The sequence below is a fragment of the Metarhizium brunneum genome, chromosome 2 (genome assembly GCF_013426205.1).
Source record: "Metarhizium brunneum chromosome 2, complete sequence".
NCBI lineage: Eukaryota > Fungi > Ascomycota > Sordariomycetes > Hypocreales > Clavicipitaceae > Metarhizium > Metarhizium brunneum.
The window spans coordinates 1,009,034-1,027,147 of NC_089423.1; the positions used below are offsets into that span (position 1 = coordinate 1,009,034).

Here is an 18,114-nt window from a genome sequence, read left to right on the forward strand (position 1 = left end):
AAAATTAACCCCTGTCAACTAGTATTCGGCTAATGGGCGGCGACAAGGGTTGCGACAGGTGAATGGGTCTCGGCGGTCATTTCCCGCCCTGCAAAACGGCACCATGGCGATTCATGAACGCTACTGGACGCCTACGGGTGTGGCTCAGTCGAGCGTTACGGGATGTTGACAAGCATTTGATACGGGTCCGAGTGAAAGTACCGCGTCGCCGGCGCCATTTCACACTTGGACAACGGCATCGTTGAGCCCAGCAGGAACGGCGAATCTGATTGGCATTCGTTGGCCACCCAACCGCCGTTACGAAAATTCCTCCATGTCTCGTCTCGTCCAAATCCCCACGGCTATGTTGCCAACGGAGCCAAGTCGCCGGGTCATCGCCTGGGGCGGCGCCAAGATGGCACGGATGGTCGTATGTGGGCTCCTTTGCCCGTCGTCATGGCACGTTCTCTGCCCGCTCAGCCCTACGGGGAAATGGCCGACGCTAGATTGCATGAAAACGTGCTCGATAAATGAAATGAGGTGGAGTTTTTTTCTTGTTAAAAAAAAGACAAGGGGATCTGGGAACGATGGGCGGGGTGGGAGGACAGATTATATAAAGATGCCGTGCGACAATGAACCCGTGCCCTGCGCTACAGACTGTCTCGCACAACTTTTATTTTATTTGTAATTCTATTTCTTTCCCTTCTTGGCGCCGAAAAATTGAATTGGCACTCTGCACGCGATTGAACGGACAGAGACTTGCAACGAGACCATGGCCATGGCGCAGAATATGAGGCCCGAGGGCGACTGGGAGAATGGGCTCTGCGGCTGGGCTGGCTGCGGCAACTGCTTCCTGTCCTGGTGCTGCCCGTGTATCAGTAAGTCTGTGTGTCGCCGTCGTTGACGCCCGAATGGCATGCTGAGGGTTTCCGGGCAGTCTTTGGTAAAACGGCCGGACGAATCGACCCCGACGCCGAGACCAAGGAGTGCGTCATCTTTGGTGCCATCCACCTCATCACCGGCTGTGGCTGCTTGTACGTTATTATTTTTTTTTTGACCCGAGTCAAGTATAGATGAGCGGGGGAATTTCTGACCAGCGGCGTGGGGTTTAGGTACAACACGTTCAAGCGCGAGGAGATCCGGAAGCGGTACAACATCGAGGGCAGTCTGTGCGGCGATTGCTGCACGAGTTACTGGTGCATGTGCTGCGCGCTTACGCAGCAGGAGAACGAGGTCAAGAGCCGCGAGACTGTCATGGGGGCGTACCAGGCTCAGCCGCCCATGATGGCGGTTCCTCAGGCGTGAGGAGGCGGCAGGTGTGTTGGGGTTGGCCGTTGAGCTATGGCTCGGCCAAGGCGTAGTAATGGCGGCTCTTGGACCGAATATCGCGGTATCCAAACGTATAATTGTGGCCTTTGGGCGCTTGACATATGGGTTCTGAGCGGGAGTATTGTGTTGCGGGCGTCCCGCCGCGACAGCATCGTCTTTTTCATTCCTATATCTTGGTGTTAGATTGAATTGAGATCCAGTCTTGTTTTGAGAAATAGCGGTGCTCTGTGCGATTTTAAAAACGACGTGGTTGGCTTTTTGGCTGGCGTTGCAGGGACGAGAATGTGAACATGTCTGGTCGAACGTGAATGCAGGTGCCATTGACTGCGGCATATGCCCTATATCAGGTTATTTGTCGTTTGTCGGGATAATTCTTCATCTGTCGCTGGGCTTGTGGGATGTCCTGTGAGGAGTGATGGGCTGGTTGTTACCAAGAAAGTCCCACGTGGGCGCGAAAGGCCACATATCCGACGTGGCGGCTCCGTGGATCGCGTGCCCAAGTTGCACAACAAGGCAAGGCGACAGTTGCTGTGGCTCGTTTCCTGCCTCGCAGCCCATGACAAGTGTTGATCGTCGAGTTCCTCGTCCGTCGTGTCGACTGCCGGCAGTTGTCAATGTAAACAAGGCGTTGAGTCAGGTTGGCACAAGTTGCTGCCGACCAAGTTAAGCATCGGCTTTGGCCCCGGCGACGGCCGCGTACAACGTCTTGTCGGCAGCGGCCAGACCAGACCAATATAATATCGATCAATGATTCTTGCCGCAGTCTTCCACGGTAGGCTAGTCAGTCAGGGGGTTGTGCCGGGTGGTTCTGGCGCGTCGAAACGGTCCCAAAGTGACCCGTGTGGAGCGGATTGCGTCGTCAAGTACGTGTCGATGCGGGACCTCAAGATTGTGCCGTCTCGAGCTCGGCCAATGCCGTCGGTATTGTCAAAGCATTCCTGCCCGAAATGGAAGGACCAACCTTCCTTTGGTGGGCACCTGCGCCTTCCCCCTGCCAAGCCGTTGTGCCCTGGCCGCGTCGGCGCGTCTCCGAGGCCATTCAAGGCGCCTCGAGGTTGCATCCAGCCCGCACTTGAGTCGACGTACGGAGTACATGCTTTGTTCCAAAGCACGTCGGTAGGGCTTCTCCAGCCTTGTGCTCGGAACCCATTGGCAATTGCCGGATCAATGGGGTCTGGTTTGACGATGGCACTCGCACTCACCCCACAGGCGGATCGGCCGCGTATGTACATGAAATCATTGTCCACCAGGCGCTAATTCCTTCGTATCACTAGGATCGTGCATGGCGTGCACGAGTTTAATGCTGTGGCGAGCTGTTGCAGGCCATGTCCCGTCCGTACATATATCAAAATAGGCCCCTGTCACGGGGAGCCGTGAAGAAGGTTCATCTACATGGAAAGAACTTGGTCACAGGACAAGGCGGCTCGACAGCAATAGGAAGCATGAACAAGACATGAACCGACTTGGAATTCGAAATCATCTTTGAGGGAAGGGAATTCCGAGAAAGATACGTGCGTCGTCTCTTGTATTCACCATGAAGGGGTTTATCCGGCAACTCGCCAGCCTCATCTACAAAAACCTACTCGTCTCCATCGCAAGACGGCCGCTCGGCTTCCTCCTCTCTGTCTACGGATTTCCACTTGCTATACTGGGTCTTCTCCTCGCCATCCCCTCGTTTCTCCCGCAGCTCAACACGTTTGGCGTGTCGACCGCCGAGCCCATCAAGCCGCTCGCCTCGACCGTCACCCGCAAGCTTGTCATTGTCAAGCGACCCGACTTGGGCCACGATGTCGACGCGGTGATTCGCACCTTTACCCAGCCCGTCCAAAGGGACCTTTTGGTTTTCCACGACGACGAGGCGTCACTGCCGTCGGTGTGCCTCCCCGACACCCGCGGAGTCAGCGACTGCCACGCCATTGTCATCTTCAAGGACTCGCCGTTGACCACGTCCGAGGCACGTCTGGCCAATCCTCCCAATGGAAATCATACATGGACGTACACGATACAGGCGGATCCCGCGCGGGACAACCGCAACTTCGACATCAAAAAACACAAGAGTGATCAGGAGGACTTGTATATGCCGCTGCAGCTTGCCATCAACAATGCCATTACCAACTCGACCATTGTCCCGGAAACCGTCATGTTCACGCCCCAGGAGGAGGCCAACGAGGACCAAAAAAACTTCAACTCCAACGCTGCCCTCATCGGCAGAATTTACACATTTGCGCTCATCGCGGCCCACTTCACCATCATATACGGCCTGGCGAGCTTCATCACCTCGGAGCGGGAATCGGGCATGTCCCAGCTCATCGACTCGATGGGCGGCGGCACCGCCATTATAGCCCGCGTCCTGAGCTGGCTGCTCACCCTCGACCTGGTTGCTCTGCCGTGCTACATTGCCATGGGCGCATTGTATCAGCGCCTGGCGTTCCCCAGCTCGAGCGCCGGCACACTCATCGGTTGGCAGATACTGCTCGGCTTTGCCGTCAACAGCTCGACGGCCTTTGCCTCGGCCTTCTTCTCCAAGTCGCGCGTGTCCGCCGTGTATATCATCTTTGTGTTTCTCGTCCTGTCCATTGCCGCGCAGATGTACGCCTCGGAGTCCCGGCCGCACCCTCAGCATGCGACGGTGGCGGCGCTCTCGTTTCTGTTCCCCAGCGCCAACAGCGTCTACTTTACCCAGCAAATGGCCCTGTGGCAGCTGGCCGGCCTTGCAGCAGACCTTGGCAAGATGCCCGCCGAGACGGCCGGGCTCTTCTCTACCTCGTACGCGGTCAGCCAGAGCAGCCTGTTGCTTTTCCTGGGCCTCAGTGTGTTCATCTATGCCGCGGCTGCCGTTGGGGTCGAGAAGATGCTCCACGGCATCCATTATCGAAAGAGACGGTTTACTCCGCGGCCATCGATGGACTCGACGGGCGCCGTGGTGCAGACTCACGATTTGAAGAAGCGGTTCAAACCTAGTTTGTGGTCGCGGATATGCTGCTGCTGCTGCTTTTGCGGTAGGAAGAAGACGGTCGCGGCCGTAGACGGCATCAGCTTCGAAGCGCAAAGGGGCCAGATCATGTGCCTGGTCGGGCCCAACGGGTCGGGCAAGACGACAACCCTCCACATCATGTCCGGCTTCATCAACCCGACCGAAGGGTCAGTCGCGCTGGAAGCCGCGCCGTCGCAGGTCGGCATCTGCCCGCAGCGCAACACCCTGTGGGACAGCCTGACGGTCGGGGAGCACGTCCGCATCTGGAACGGCATCAAGTCTGGCAGTCGGTCGAGCGAGGAGCTGGAGCAGCTGATCGGGCAGTGCGACCTCTCCCCCAAGCGCGGGTTCAAGGCGCGGGAGCTCAGCGGCGGCCAGAAGCGCAAGCTGCAGCTGGCCTGCATGTTTGTCGGCGACTCGTCCGTGTGCTTGATTGACGAGTGTACGTCCGGGCTGGATCCCCTTTCGCGGAGGGCCATCTGGGAGATTCTCCTGCAGCAGCGGGCCAGGCGCAGCATCATATTCACGACGCACTTCCTCGACGAGGTCGACATTCTCGCCGACCACATCGTCCTCCTCGCCGGCGGCAAGATCAAGTGCCAGGGCGCGCCGGCGCAGCTGAAAAGCCAGCACGGTGGCGGGTATAAAGTCCTTGTTCCTCCCTCCGCGCCTGATCTGGGCCACGGATACCCCCCTACGACGCACCAAGACAGGACCATGTACGCGGTTCCCGACTCGGCAGCGGCCTCGCGCCTGGTATCCATGTATCTGGGCGCGGGGGTGCGCGACGTTGCGATTTCGGGGCCGCAGTTTGAGGACGTGTTCCTGAACCTCCTCCAAGACGATGTCGCCCTCGACCCGTCCAAGAGCTTGGCAAACGTCGACCCGTACTTTAGCATGAGCCCGGGGACGACGACGTCTTCATGGACCCAGTTTCGCGTTCTCTACGGGAAGCGCTGGAACGTGCTGACTAGATTCTGGAGTCCGTACCTGTTCGCCGTCATTGTGCCGCTCGCGGTTACGTTTCTGGCCGGGGGCATCATCAAAGACTACAGCCCCCCCGGCTGTGACGCGCTGCAGGATACCTTTCGCATGGACTACGCGGGGTTGAAGTGGAACGAATCGTGTCCGCAGTCGGGGACGTGCGACCGGCTTTCTATTTCGCCGAGCCAGGCCAACGCGACGCTCTTTTCTCTGGTGAGGAACGGCTACCGGGAGCTGTCTACTGTAAGCGCCAAGGCATACAGCGAGTTTGCCGACGTGCAGACGTCGCGAGATGATGTGCTCAAGCACATTGAGCAGAATAAGACGGCCGCCGGGTACGGCGGCATCTTTGCCGGAACGTCTACGGAAGCGCCCATGATTGCGTACCGGATCTTGACGTTTGGCGACCAGTCCGGCTCCCAACTCCTGGATATCTGGAGCCAGATGCAGGGAGGGCTGGAAATCAACTCCTCCCAAGAGTCCATGCCCAAGACGCGCAGGGTACGTTGTGTAATGTGATTTCTCGTGTATTCAGTCTACAGGCTAACCAGGGCGAACTCACCAGGCCGCGGACGTCGGGGGCGTCGCGTACCTCCTCTTCTTTACCTTTGTGCAAATATTCTACCCTGCAAGCTTTGTTCTGTACCCGGCCATTGAGAAATCGCGCAAGGTCAGGGCAGTGCAGTACGCAAACGGGGTTCGGCGAGCGCCCCTTTGGGCCGCCTATGCTGCCTTTGACTTCCTCTGGGTTCTCATCGTCTCGGTGGGCGTCATGGGCCTGAGCGCCTTGAAGCTCAACTTCAACGGTCCCATGCTCATCCTGTTGCCGACTCTGGCGCTGTACGGGGTTGCCGCCACGCTGATGGGATATGTTGTTGCGCACTTTACAGACGGGCCCCTCAAGTCATACTTGGCGACTCTGGGGATCGGCTTCCTTTCGTGGATTGTAGTAGCGATTGCGACGCTGGTAAGAGATGCCCTCCTATTCCGAGGTTGCATGATTCATCAGGGCCACTAACACCATGTGCAATAGGTTAATGACAGCCCATCGAGCCTGACCGCCATCGCATTTGGCGCCGACCTCTTCTTACCCATTGGAAACATCTTCAGGACGCTTCTGGTCGGGCTGAACTTGAAGGAGGCGGGCTGCAAAGACGGAAGGCCCGTAGAGGTAGGGACCATCTACAGCTTCGGCGGCCCGCTGCTGTACCTCTTCTTGCAGATCTTTGCGCTTCTCATCATCATTACGTGGTTGGAAGGCGGCTTTCCGTCCCTCGGCTCCTGGCGGTACAGCCGTGTCTCGAATCCGCATAGGTTCTCGGACGTGGAACTGGCCGACATTTCCGCGTATGAAGCGCAGCTTGGGGGCGACCCGGTATCGGAGGAGGCGTCGCGCGCGGAGAGGACGGAGACGGACCTCCTACGGGTGCTGCACGCCAGCAAACACTTTGGCTCGAACAAGGCCGTGGATGATGTTACTTTCGGCCTGCCTCGAAGCGACGTCATGGCCCTGTTGGGTCCCAACGGTGCCGGCAAATCCACCCTGGTCAACATGATACAGGGCGAATTCTCACCAAGCCAGGGCAAGATGCTGCTTTGCCAGGAAGACAGCCGTTCCCCCTCGTCCAAGAAACATTTGGGAGGTGTGTTTGTTGCGTAAAACCAATCAGCCCTTGTGGCATTGTTTGCTAACTGTTTTTCTTCTTGCCAGTCTGCCCTCAATATGACGCGCCCGACCTGATGAACACGCGCGACCATTTGTACTTTTACGGCCGTATCAAGGGGATACAAAAGGTCAAGGAGAATGTCGAGTACCTCATGGCCAAGCTCGACCTCACGCGCCACGCGCGAACCCAAGCCTCCAAGCTCTCGGGGGGTAATAAAAGAAAGCTCATGCTGGCTCTGGCGCTGATGGGCACCCCATCCATCCTCGTGCTAGACGAGCCAACATCGGCCATGGACGCGGTGGCAAAGCGCCAGTTCTGGAAAGTGATCCAGGAGATTGCCAAAGATCGCTCTGTCCTCCTCACGGTACGTGATGCCACCTCCCTTGCCCAACGTGTCCGAGGCGTCTACTCTAACCAAACCCCCAGACACATAGCATGGAGGAAGCCGACGCCCTCTGCACACGCACCGTCATCATGGCGCGCCGGATCCTGGCCATCGGGACCACGCAGGCGCTGCGTCAGCGGTACAACAACGAGTACTTTGTCAATCTTGTTCTCGGGTCCGCGCCGAAATCAACGGCAGCCGAGATGGGGCAGGTGACGGAGTGGGTGAGGCGCGCGGCGCCAGACGCCCGGTTCGAGCGCGAGGTGCTCGGCGGCCAGGTCCGCTTCACGCTGCCGACGGCCGTGAACGACGGGGGGAGCACGGGCGGGCTGCCGATCGCGCGACTCATGGAGGCGCTGGAGCAGAGCAAGCGGGCCTTGGGGATAGAGCACTACTCCGTCAGCGGGCCGACGCTCGAGGACGTGTTCCTGAGCGTGGTCAGGGAGAACAATGTCGAGGAGGAGAATGGCGCGGAGAAGAAGAGGGCGCTGCTGGACGTGAGCCGTGTGAGGGTGCGGTTTCCCGGAAAGGGGAGAGCCTGGTGCCGCCTGTAGAAGAGTCGTTGGTGAGAATTATATAATACACGAAGCGTTTAATGTCTTTCTTTTTCGTCACGTCGGCGCAACCCCGCCACACGTATTTCATCGCCTCGTGTGCCTTTTCAAACGGCCGGACGGAGTCGATGATGTCGTCAAAGGTCATTTTTGTAGCTGAGATGGCGGCCACGAGATGCTCCTGATCGTCTCTGGGCCGGCGTTGATCCCTCTGCACGTTAGATGGCTTGGGCCATTGATGTCTCTTCTTGCGCGGGGTGATGTACATGTATGCTCTCAAGTGTGGTCGCGTGTGTTTCGGCCACTTTGGATAAGAGGGAACAATGACGTTGCTGAGCGGACACCGGGATTCCCTGATATGAGGCGCGGCCCCCTCTTTGTTAGAAGTAGTCCAGCCAACATGTTGCTTGACGCCGTATGTCGTCAACATGACTGGAGCGGGGTTGCTGGGTTTGTCAGAAACCAGCACGACTCATGTCAATTTCCATCTGGGCGACGTGGATCCGGCATCGAAGCCGAGGCCGCACTAAAGGCTTGGCTGGCTGGGGTCCCCGGCTCGGCATCATGCTTACATCGACGTCAAACAAACAATCGTCACTGTTGCGTGGTGTAGTTGAGTAGTCGTGGGATGAGATGAGGTCAAATTTGGCTTGTAAAATCACGCCGTTGGGCCAAAGTGAAGCTTCACTATTGAGAGCGATTATTTGGTACCAGCTCGACATGTCAAGTATGTGCGACAGATGAGGCTGGCTTCGGAAGCCACTTTGGACCAGATACTCTTCCTCTCAAGACGAAGCCGACGTAGACGGGCCACGGCAAAACAAGCACATTTTTTTACGAACAAAACAGAAAAGAATAAGACAGCAAAGAAACCAGCCGCTTGCTCAGCTCCCACTCGTTTTGACCGCGGCGCACAATGAAACCACACAGCGTCAAGTCATAAAGGACCATGCCGGACTCATCAGCGCACTCGGCCGCCCGCCATAGTGGCCTCGATCAAATCGTGCCCAATGTCAAACTGCTCGCCGTGCGGACAGTCGAGATTCTCAACGGCAACTGCGCGCCGTCCCGTCAGACAGTCGTATCCCAGAAGACAGAAGAATCAAACTTACACCACTCCAAGGTCGCTTCTGGATGCGGCCCAACGAGCCCGACCCAGCCCTCGCCATACTTGGTCAGCGACGCAGCCACCCTGCCGCCGTGGGAGTACCGGCCCAGCACAATGGCCGTCTCGCTCTCGCGCAGGCCCCGAATCACAGCGCCCTCCTGGAAATACAGCCATCGGCCCGCGGCGGTCCGGCCGGCCTGGGGCCCCGTGGCAAAGCGCCAGTCGACCTGGACGATGGCGTCGGCGTCGGTCGTCACCTGCGCGCCCTCCTGGTCGTTCTCGGCGTCCGTGTCGGCGCCGCGGGGCAGCAGCCCGAACCCCGGCGTGTGCCCGGCGAGATAGGCGCCCAGGCAGAAGCCTACGTAGCGGCCGCCGCGGGAGACGAACCTGCGGATGGCGGGCGCAAAGGCCCTGGTCTCGGCCCAGGCGTCGTCGAGGTCTGTGGTGGAAAAATTAGTCGCCGGCGTCGGACAAGAGTCTGGGGTTTGTTTTTGCGTGTGTGGTGTGCGGCTGCTGTCGGCATGATGCGGCAGCAGCAGGCAGGTGATGTTGGCGCATGGGGGTGCCTTTGCGCCACGAGGTGGTGCAACGAGCTGAAAAATAGATACATGTATGGACTGCGACAGGCGCCGTGGGAAGCTGTGCATGAGAGTGAATGAGGCTGGACGTACCCGGGCCCCCCGGCTGCGCGTACAAGTCTACCTCGCTCAAGGTTTCGTGCGACACTTGGACGGCCTCGCTTGGGCCGGCGTACTGGACCTCGAACCGCCGCGGGCAAGACTCTAGAAGTCTGGCGACGGCTTCGGGCAGGCCGTGGCTGCTCGCGGGCCCGCGATACACGAGAGCGCGTGGCCGGGGCATGGTGGAGGAAGGGCACGCGGACGATGGTGCTCACGATAGTCACAGACCTGTGGGCTACGATTAGCAGCGCTGAGAGACACGAGGGGCGCTGCTTACCGGCGTGACGGTGCTCTGGTTTGGTTCTTCGGTCGGCCCGGGAGACACAGAGAGAGAGAAGAGGCGTGCGTGAAGCAGTCCAACGACTTGAGGACACGGCAGCATGGACAACGCACCGTGTGCTATTTGACCTTCCGAGTCGAGCGCCCGCTTCCCGCCTGCGCTTTAAAATAGACCAGACGGCATAGCGAGCACGCTCAAGTTCCAGAATGTCCCTTTGGGGGCCGACGATGCCAGTTCGATGGCGTGGCTGCAGGGCCGGGCCCGAGGCGGCAAAAGCTGACATGAGCCCGCATCCCGTCTGGCGCCCAGCAAGGCGACGAGAAGCGCATATGTCAACATTTGAACGTCCAGTCCCATACTCCGTACTCGGTCAGCAAGGTCGGGGGCCTTGATTTAAGCTCTGCCGCCCGTCATCTTGGCTTTCCGCCCCCAGCGCCCGTTGTCGTACTCCCCGACGACGTGGCTGGCCTGGCAAACACTCGTCTCCCGACGTCTCGACTCTTGACGGCAAAAGATGCCGACTGCCATTCTCATCGCAACCCAGTCTCGGCATTCGGCCTGCTCGTCTCTTTCACTTCCCAGCCGATTCGGGCCTGGGCCTCGCGCCGTCGTCAGCCAAATGCAACCCCGTTCCCTCCACGCGGCGTCTGGAATTCCACGTCGGAGCTGAGGGCGTTTGTGGCTGTTTTAGACGGTGCCTGGTGCCTGAGATGGGGTCGATCCTTGTCCTTGGCATGCCGTTGCCCAAAAGCCGTCCAAAAACAGCCGCACGTGAATAGGGGCCGTTTTGCTTCCCCCCCGTCTGTCGCTGCCATTCCACCTTCTCGATTTGGCCACGGACTCGGCGCATAGCTTGGACGCCCCCTTGCGCCGAAATAAATAAATAAATAAATACGAAATAAAAGGAGAGCAAAACACATGGCGCCGTGCCTTGCTGTTGCACGCCATCGTCAGCTTAGACGGGTGGCGAGCTGCATGGCTCTCCAAGTTGATTTCTCAGCTTTGCTGCTCGGCCAGTCAAACCCGCCATTTCTTGCATCAAGCGGCGGACCTGTCAGCAGCATGTGCGTTTGACCATTTTTTTCTCGCGGTAATTTTTCCACCATATGATTCCCACGGTGTCGGTGACACGACGACTCGGCCAATCAGCACTGCGGGCTTCGAGATGCCGGAGTCCCGCGACATGTCTCACGCCGTGAAGAAAATAATAACCATTGGCCTGGCCGAGTATTCACACCGCACATCGTGGCTCGCCTAGATTCCTCAATCCCTGTTTCCAAGGGTTCGTGTGAGACAAAATAGCCCCAACGGCGCAACGGGTCCCCCATTCTTGGGCCCGGAGGCGTGACGTGCTTGTGGGTGTAAGCTCGCCTCTAGAGCGTATTCCCCCTTGCGCAGAAAGGGCGGCGACTGCCTCCTGTTGCGGTATGAGCAATGTAGTTCTCGCAAGCAAGTGAGTTGGTGTGGTGGGCGGCTGGCGATGTAACTTGGATTCTGAATATTGAGCAAGGTTCCCCCTTCCCTCCCCCCCCTCGAAAGCACAGAAGCCGGACCTTGGTTTGAATTTCATTGATGCAATATTTGCTCTTGCAAATTCCGCTCCGTCAGCTTATACAGCTGAGTATGCAGCCGGGCTCATTGAGAATCCGCACCGGTGACCGGGCTCAGAGCTGAGAGATGCCTGGGGACGCTATTCTGATTTGTTGGCAGGCGCAACACACGAGGACCGCGACGCCAGGCCCGGCAGTATATATAGTGAGTGGCTTGAGACAAGTCGTCTGGGCATATTCGACTTGTGAATACCGTGTCAACGGCCCTGTTGGGAGGATACGGACGTCTTGTCCTGTACTTGATGCAGAATTTCAACCCTCTCTTGTTCTACTTTTCACGGCTCTATTTGCATTCGTATAAACATCTATCGAGTCCCTTCTTTTGAAACGTCTCCCTCTGCAGGTCGCTCAACTCTTCACCACGTCGTTCAGGGACAGGTGAAATGGATAGCCAAGGCACCCAGGTCCACGGCGACCTCGGACACGCAGACATGGCTCATCAAACACAACGGCAGCATTCCACCGTCCTCGCGGACAACGCTGCCATATACCCATATCAAGAACCCGCCCAGCCTCGCACTCTGGTGGACATATTCGACGCCTCCGTCTCAGCGCACCCCGCCGCTGCCGCCATCGACAACGGCACCTCCCAGCTGAGCTACAAAGAGCTGTCGGAGCAAGTTGCCGCGCGGGCGAAGCAGCTGCGAAGTGCCGGCATCGGCGTCGGCGACAAGGTCGGCGTCCGGATCACCTCTGGATCGATAGAGCTGTACGTCGGTATCCTGGGCATCCTCGCCGCCGGAGCCGCCTACGTCCCCGTCGACGTGGACGACCCCGACGAGCGAGCCCGGCTCGTCTGGGACGAAGCCCGCGTGAGCGCCGTGCTGACGGACGACGCTACGCTCACGCCGCACTACACCCCCGTCGGCAGCGCACGACCCCGGCGCCCCCAGCTCGAGGACGACGCCTGGGTCATATTCACCTCTGGCTCGACAGGCAAGCCCAAGGGCGTGGCCGTCAGCCACCGCAGCGCAGCGGCCTTTGTCGACGCCGAGGCGCAGCTGTTCGTGCCAGAGCGGCCGCTGGGCCCGGGGGACCGCGTGCTCGCCGGGCTATCAGTGGCATTCGACGCCTCGTGCGAGGAGATGTGGCTCGCGTGGCGGCACGGCGCGTGCCTGGTGCCCGCGCCGCGGGCCCTGGTCCGGGCCGGCGCCGACCTAGGCCGGTTCCTCTCGTCGCAGCGCGTGTCCGTCGTGTCCACGGTGCCGACCCTGGCGGCTCTGTGGCCGGCCGACGCCCTCCGCGGGCTGCGCCTGCTGATCCTCGGCGGGGAAGCCTGCCCCGCCGAGCTGGCCGCCCGGCTCGCCCGCACCGCCGGGTCGGTGTGGAACACGTACGGCCCGACCGAGGCCACGGTGGTGTCGTGCGCCGCGCCCCTCGCGCCCGGGGACCCGGTGGTGCGCATCGGCCTGCCGCTCGCGGGGTGGCGGCTGGCCGTTGTCGGGCCCGACGGCGACCCCGTGGCCTGGGGCGACGAGGGCGAGCTGGTCATCGGCGGCGCCGGCGTCGCGCGGTACCTGGACCCGGAGAAGGACAGGGCCAAGTTTGCGCCGGCGGCCGTGTTTGGCGGCGAGCGCGCGTACCGCAGCGGCGACGTGGTCCGCGCCGAGAGGCGGGGGCTCGTGTTTGTCGGCCGCGACGACGAGCAGGTCAAGCTGGGCGGGAGGCGCGTCGAGCTGGGCGAGGTCGATGCCGCGCTGCTGACGCTGCCGGATGTGTGTGCCGCGGCGTGCGCCATCCGCCGCAGCGAGGTCGGCGCCCAGGTGCTCGTGGGGTATATTGTCTGCAGTAACGGGAGGGCGCCCGATGCCACGGACCGGGAGATCCTTCGGCGGGTGCTCCCCGCGACTCTGGTGCCCATGCTCGTCGCCGTCGACGACCTCCCGGTCCGCACGTCCGGCAAGGTGGATCGCAAGGCGCTGCCGTGGCCGCCGCCGCCGCCGCCTACCCCGGCCCCGGCTCCACAATCGTCGGCCGGCGATTTCCCTTCCGGGAATGTGGATAAGGAAGAGGCCGATGGCACCACGGCATGGGTCGCCGAGCAGTGGCGCCGCGTTCTCGGCATGCCCCCTTCGTGCGACTCCAACTTTTTCGACCTTGGCGGGACCAGCTTGGGCGCTGCGCAGCTCGTCTCCCAGCTCCGCCAGCGATGCCCGACTCTCTCGGTCGCCGACGTCTACGAGAACCCGGGCCTGGCCGCCATGGCTGCCCGCGTGGACGACCTCATGGGCACCGGACACGTTGATCGCGAAGTGGTGCCGACCCCGCGGTGGCTGATGGTCATCCAGGCTGCGATTCTGCTCCTCGAGATGACCTTCCAGGGCGTCCGGTGGCTGACGGGGCTGGCATTTGTCAAAAAGATCTTTGTCGTCGTTCTCGGGCCGGGCACCTGGGCCGGTAGGTACGCGCTGCCGTGGTGGGTGCTCGCCGTCATCTGGGCGGTTTTCCTCACGGCGCCCGGGAGACTGCTCACGACGGCCGGAGTCGTGAGGACGCTCTGCTTTGGCATCGCGCCGGGCACCTACCGCCGGGGCGGACTGCGTCACATCAGGCTCTGGGCCGCGGAGCGCTTCGTGGGACTCGGCGGCATCGCGTCCGTCGCGGGCACGCCGTGGTGCCGATACTACGCGCGGCTGCTGGGGTGCCGAGTGGCTTCCAACGTGCAGCTTCACGCTCTTCCACCTGCAACCGGGCTGGCGAGCTTCGGCGCAGGCTGTGCCGTGGAGCCCGAGGCCGATGTTGCCGGGTGGTGGCTCGATGGCGACAAGCTACACATCGGGGCCATCACAATCGGTGAGGGGGCCAGGGTTGGCGCCCGCAGCACTCTCATGCCAGGCACGATTCTGGACCCCTTTGCCAGTGTTCAGCCCGGGGTCAGCGTCCGGGGCATAATCCGGGCGTCGGACGCCTCTCTCGCCCCCAAGGGCAACGAGGATGGTGTTGGGGCCAGGACTAGAGAGGGCCTCGGGATATGGCTCTTGTACACGAGCACTCTATTGATGCTGGATTTCCTCCCTGTTCTCCTGGTTGCGCCTATTTTTTGGCTCGTTCCGACCATCGTTGGTGACTACAGCAACTTTCGCGAGATGTGTCTAGGCCTCATCACAATGGCAGCGCCAGGTTCCGTCCTGGGGCTGTTGTTGTACTCGACCTCCATCATCCTGCTCACACGGACGGCTAGTCTCGCCCTCCGCCCCGGCCTCTACTCATGGCATGGGACTACGGCGTGGGCAGCTTGGCTGACACATTATTTGATGATGAATACCAGAACCGTCCTTTTCCCCGTCTTTGCCAGCCTATTTACCCCTACGTGGCTGAAACTCCTTGGTGCCCGAGTAGGTCGCCATGTTGAAGCGTCGACCGTTGTCCCCATCCCATCGCTTCTCCGCGTTCAAGACGGCAGCTTCCTCGCCGACGACGTCTTGCTGTCGCCGTTTGAGCTCGGTGCCGGCCAGGTGCGAATCGGCACTGCAACGGTCGGCGTCAAGTCATTCATCGGCAACTCAGCCATTGTCGACCCCGACGTCGAAGTGCCGGACGGCGTCTTGATTGGCGTCTTGAGCTCGGCTCTGGATTCAAAGCAGATGGGGCCCGAGTTCTCGTCCGGCTCGTCGTGGCTCGGCCGACCGCCCATGGCCATACCGCGTCGCATCACGACCATCGTCGACCAAAGCCGCACCTTCAACCCTCCGGCCAGGCTGGTCTTGGCCAGGGCGCTGGTTGAGTCATGCCGGCTGTTTCCACTATTACTCTCCGGCATGATTGGCACCTTGGCCGGAATAGCCATGCTGTACCTCCTCATCACCTTTGGCATCGGCTGGGCCGTCCTGGCCAGCGGCGGACTTCTCCTGGGGTCCGGACTCGTTGCCTGCACTCTGGCCACTCTGGCCAAGTGGCTGCTGACGCCGAATATTCGCGCTGGCCATCAGCATCCGCTATGGAGCTCCTTTGTCTGGCGCAACGAGCTTGCCGATACCTTCGTGCAGTCCTTGGCCGTGCCCTGGTTTGTCTCCATGTGCTATGGCACGCCGTTCCTCAACATGTGGATGCGCTCTCTGGGTGCCAAGATTGGACGCGGCGTCTGGCTGGACAGCCATCTGCTGCCGGAAGCCGATCTGATTACGCTTGAAGACGGCGCTACAGTGAACCGAGGATCCGTCCTCCAGACTCACCTCTTCCATGACCGGCTTATGCGTCTGGACAAGGTGCACCTCGAGGCAGGGGCAACGCTCGGCCCATATGCCATTTCACTGCCTGGTACAACTATTGGTGCGGGCACGACTATTGCGCCTACTTCTCTCGTTATGCGCGGGGAGCAAATTCCGGCTGGTACACGGTGGCATGGAAACCCTGTTCGGCCGTGGAGTATAGAAAAAGATGAAGGCCCAAGCCCCAACTCTAGTTCGGATAATGACTCACTGTCTCCCGTTTGATATTGGCCAGGGTCGTGGTGATACTGGTTTAGGAAAAGGTGAATGGCTGGAACATTTCCTGATTGTAGAGTGGTCTCCAAAGTGCGGGCATTTGTGTTTTTTACTGGGCTTTTTCTTTAAAAGTACGATGATTTCATTGATTCTCATTTGTTCTTCGGTGGGTATACAATACTGTTTGCCGCCAAGAAGGTTCATCATGTTTAAAAAAGGGTGAGAGTTTGCAGTTAGACATATTTATCCAGTGCAGCTATTTCTTTACATTATTCTCATATTCTTAGGTAGACAAAAGGTGCATAATACATTTCCAATGGTTCGAGGTCTCATGGCAAACTCGTCTGGTAAACTCATGTTACTAGCGTTATTACATCCCATTGCCAATAACTACCATTGAGTTTATGCTATTGACACATGTCATTCGCTTGCCCGATATCGAAGCCACACCGTCATGTCTAGTATATAAATCTAATGAATGCGCTCTGGTACCTGGTTGTTGCTGCTCAATAATATCCAGAATACTACTCTGCGTGCTGTCTAAAATTTTGGCAAAATGGTTGGCAGTTTCGTTGGCCGGGTTTCAAATATTGGGTGAAGCAGTGGAGCATGATGGCAACAGGAGAGCCAATCTTGAAACTGGCACAATTTATATGAAAACGCGTTCCCCCCTGCGACGAGAAGCCACGAATTCCGCATGTTGATTAGTGACAGAAAGTGAGTCGATGCTTTCCTGTCGGACTACAAGCAAACTCCGCGGGGGTGTTGTGTTATCAAGACCTATCCGCATTATACGAACAATATCAGAGAAACCACGTCAATCACCTTCCACTGGGCGTTTTGAAACAGGTGGTTCATGACTTTATTTGTGTTGTTATTATTGCCATTGGCATGATCCAAGTCGACGTTGGAGTAGCTAACACAAGGAGAGAATTATGACCCGTATAGGTAACCCGTCTGCCACACGGAAATGGCCCATTGTCACACGGCTTGATACCAAAGACTGTTATTAGATGAATTGAGCTATTTGCTCCAAGCCCTCTTGAGCCCTTGTCACACCGTCCTAGCCCCTTTCATGCCTTGCCTACATCCCGTATTCACTTGTCAATCGTCCGCTTGGCAATCTTTCCTTGATTCTCATACCTTGTATCCGCCCTCTGGGGGTGGACAATCGTCGTAGTCAACGGGGCCTCCGGGTCCGGCTCGGGGACCGGAGAAGTGAAGACAGAAGCAACGGCCGCGGCGAGGAGAGCGACTAGTGCAGTCTTCATTACGAGAGTAAGTAGGCTTCGTTGGCCTCGAGTAGATTAGATGGCCAAGTGTGTATTCAAGTGACTGGATTAATAAATGCAGTTTGTCCAGATGGATTATATTTACATCTTAAAAAGCTATTATTCCCAGAGAAGGAACCCACGATATCCAAGTCTGGCATTGTAGCTGTGGCATTTGCATTTGAGGTCGGTCCAATATCAGCCTATTCAAGCCTTGCGCGAACTCTTGATCTCCGACGTTGAACTACTTAGTTCCCTATGGTAGCAGTGACGAAGTGGTGTCAGCCATGACGCCACTACCATTAGCGAGGCTCGAACTCTTGTACTCACGTTCTATTGTAGGATAGCAAAAGGCTTCTATAAAGAGCTAGTATTGCTTAATACAGCGAGGCCACGGTCACTCATTGGATGTGCAGTCCTCTCAGTTGAGCAACAGACATGATCCCTGACATAAATCTGCCCAGTTTTTAAAATCAAGTAGCTCCTCCCTTGAGGGAATTCGATAGTCGTCATGCAGCGCAGCCCAATAAGCACGGTGGCTGTCAGCCATCTCCAAAACCGGCATTTGATGGGATTGCGATTCCTTTTTTCCTTCAGCCAGCCCTACCATCCGTAAAACGTCGTCGGACAAGCCTTACTTGCGGGCGCAGCTATTGATCAGCCGCAGCTCTATAGTTCCCGAGCTACTGGTCCGAAAACGCCATAGGGCTGAAGGACAAATGAGATCTCTGCCTATGCAGCGTCCGACCGTAATAGACACATCGAGATCCCCGTATTAGCCATCTAACGTCGCGATCGATGCCAAGTCAGAGGCTAGAAATGACGAGGTGTCGCATTTGTCTCAGCAAAGGCATCCCGGCCCTGTAGCT

At 58.7% G+C, this 18,114-nt stretch overlaps 5 protein-coding genes across 5 annotated transcripts; 3 read left to right on the plus strand and 2 right to left on the minus strand.

Moving 5' to 3' along the window:
- Nucleotides 1-751: 751 nt before the first annotated feature.
- Nucleotides 752-1,284, plus strand: PCR3_0 (Protein PLANT CADMIUM RESISTANCE 3; the record flags this gene model as incomplete). The annotated part of the gene is made up of 3 exons (XM_014687738.1): nucleotides 752-857; nucleotides 917-1,013; nucleotides 1,092-1,284. The coding sequence occupies 3 exons, from the start codon at nucleotides 752-754 to the stop codon at nucleotides 1,282-1,284; spliced, it is 396 nt and encodes a 131-aa protein (XP_014543224.1).
- Nucleotides 1,285-2,842: 1,558 nt separating this feature from the next.
- Abca4_0 (Retinal-specific phospholipid-transporting ATPase ABCA4) lies at nucleotides 2,843-7,872 on the plus strand (the record flags this gene model as incomplete). The annotated part of the gene is made up of 5 exons (XM_014687739.1): nucleotides 2,843-5,767; nucleotides 5,832-6,233; nucleotides 6,300-6,909; nucleotides 6,978-7,297; nucleotides 7,360-7,872. 5 exons carry the CDS (start codon nucleotides 2,843-2,845, stop codon nucleotides 7,870-7,872), a joined length of 4,770 nt encoding a protein of 1,589 aa, XP_014543225.1.
- Nucleotides 7,873-8,833: 961 nt separating this feature from the next.
- On the minus strand, nucleotides 8,834-9,841 carry G6M90_00g032950 (uncharacterized protein; the record flags this gene model as incomplete). Its single annotated transcript, XM_014687740.1, has 3 exons — nucleotides 8,834-8,928; nucleotides 8,985-9,419; nucleotides 9,652-9,841. The coding sequence occupies 3 exons, from the start codon at nucleotides 9,839-9,841 to the stop codon at nucleotides 8,834-8,836; spliced, it is 720 nt and encodes a 239-aa protein (XP_014543226.1).
- A 2,092-nt stretch (nucleotides 9,842-11,933) lies between these two features.
- tycC_0 (Tyrocidine synthase 3) lies at nucleotides 11,934-15,983 on the plus strand (the record flags this gene model as incomplete). The annotated part of the gene is made up of 1 exon (XM_066130118.1): nucleotides 11,934-15,983. One exon carries the CDS (start codon nucleotides 11,934-11,936, stop codon nucleotides 15,981-15,983), a length of 4,050 nt encoding a protein of 1,349 aa, XP_065986596.1.
- Nucleotides 15,984-17,071: 1,088 nt separating this feature from the next.
- Nucleotides 17,072-17,245, minus strand: G6M90_00g032970 (uncharacterized protein; the record flags this gene model as incomplete). The annotated part of the gene is made up of 1 exon (XM_066130119.1): nucleotides 17,072-17,245. The coding sequence occupies one exon, from the start codon at nucleotides 17,243-17,245 to the stop codon at nucleotides 17,072-17,074; it is 174 nt and encodes a 57-aa protein (XP_065986380.1).
- Between the last annotated feature and the right edge of the window lie 869 nt (nucleotides 17,246-18,114).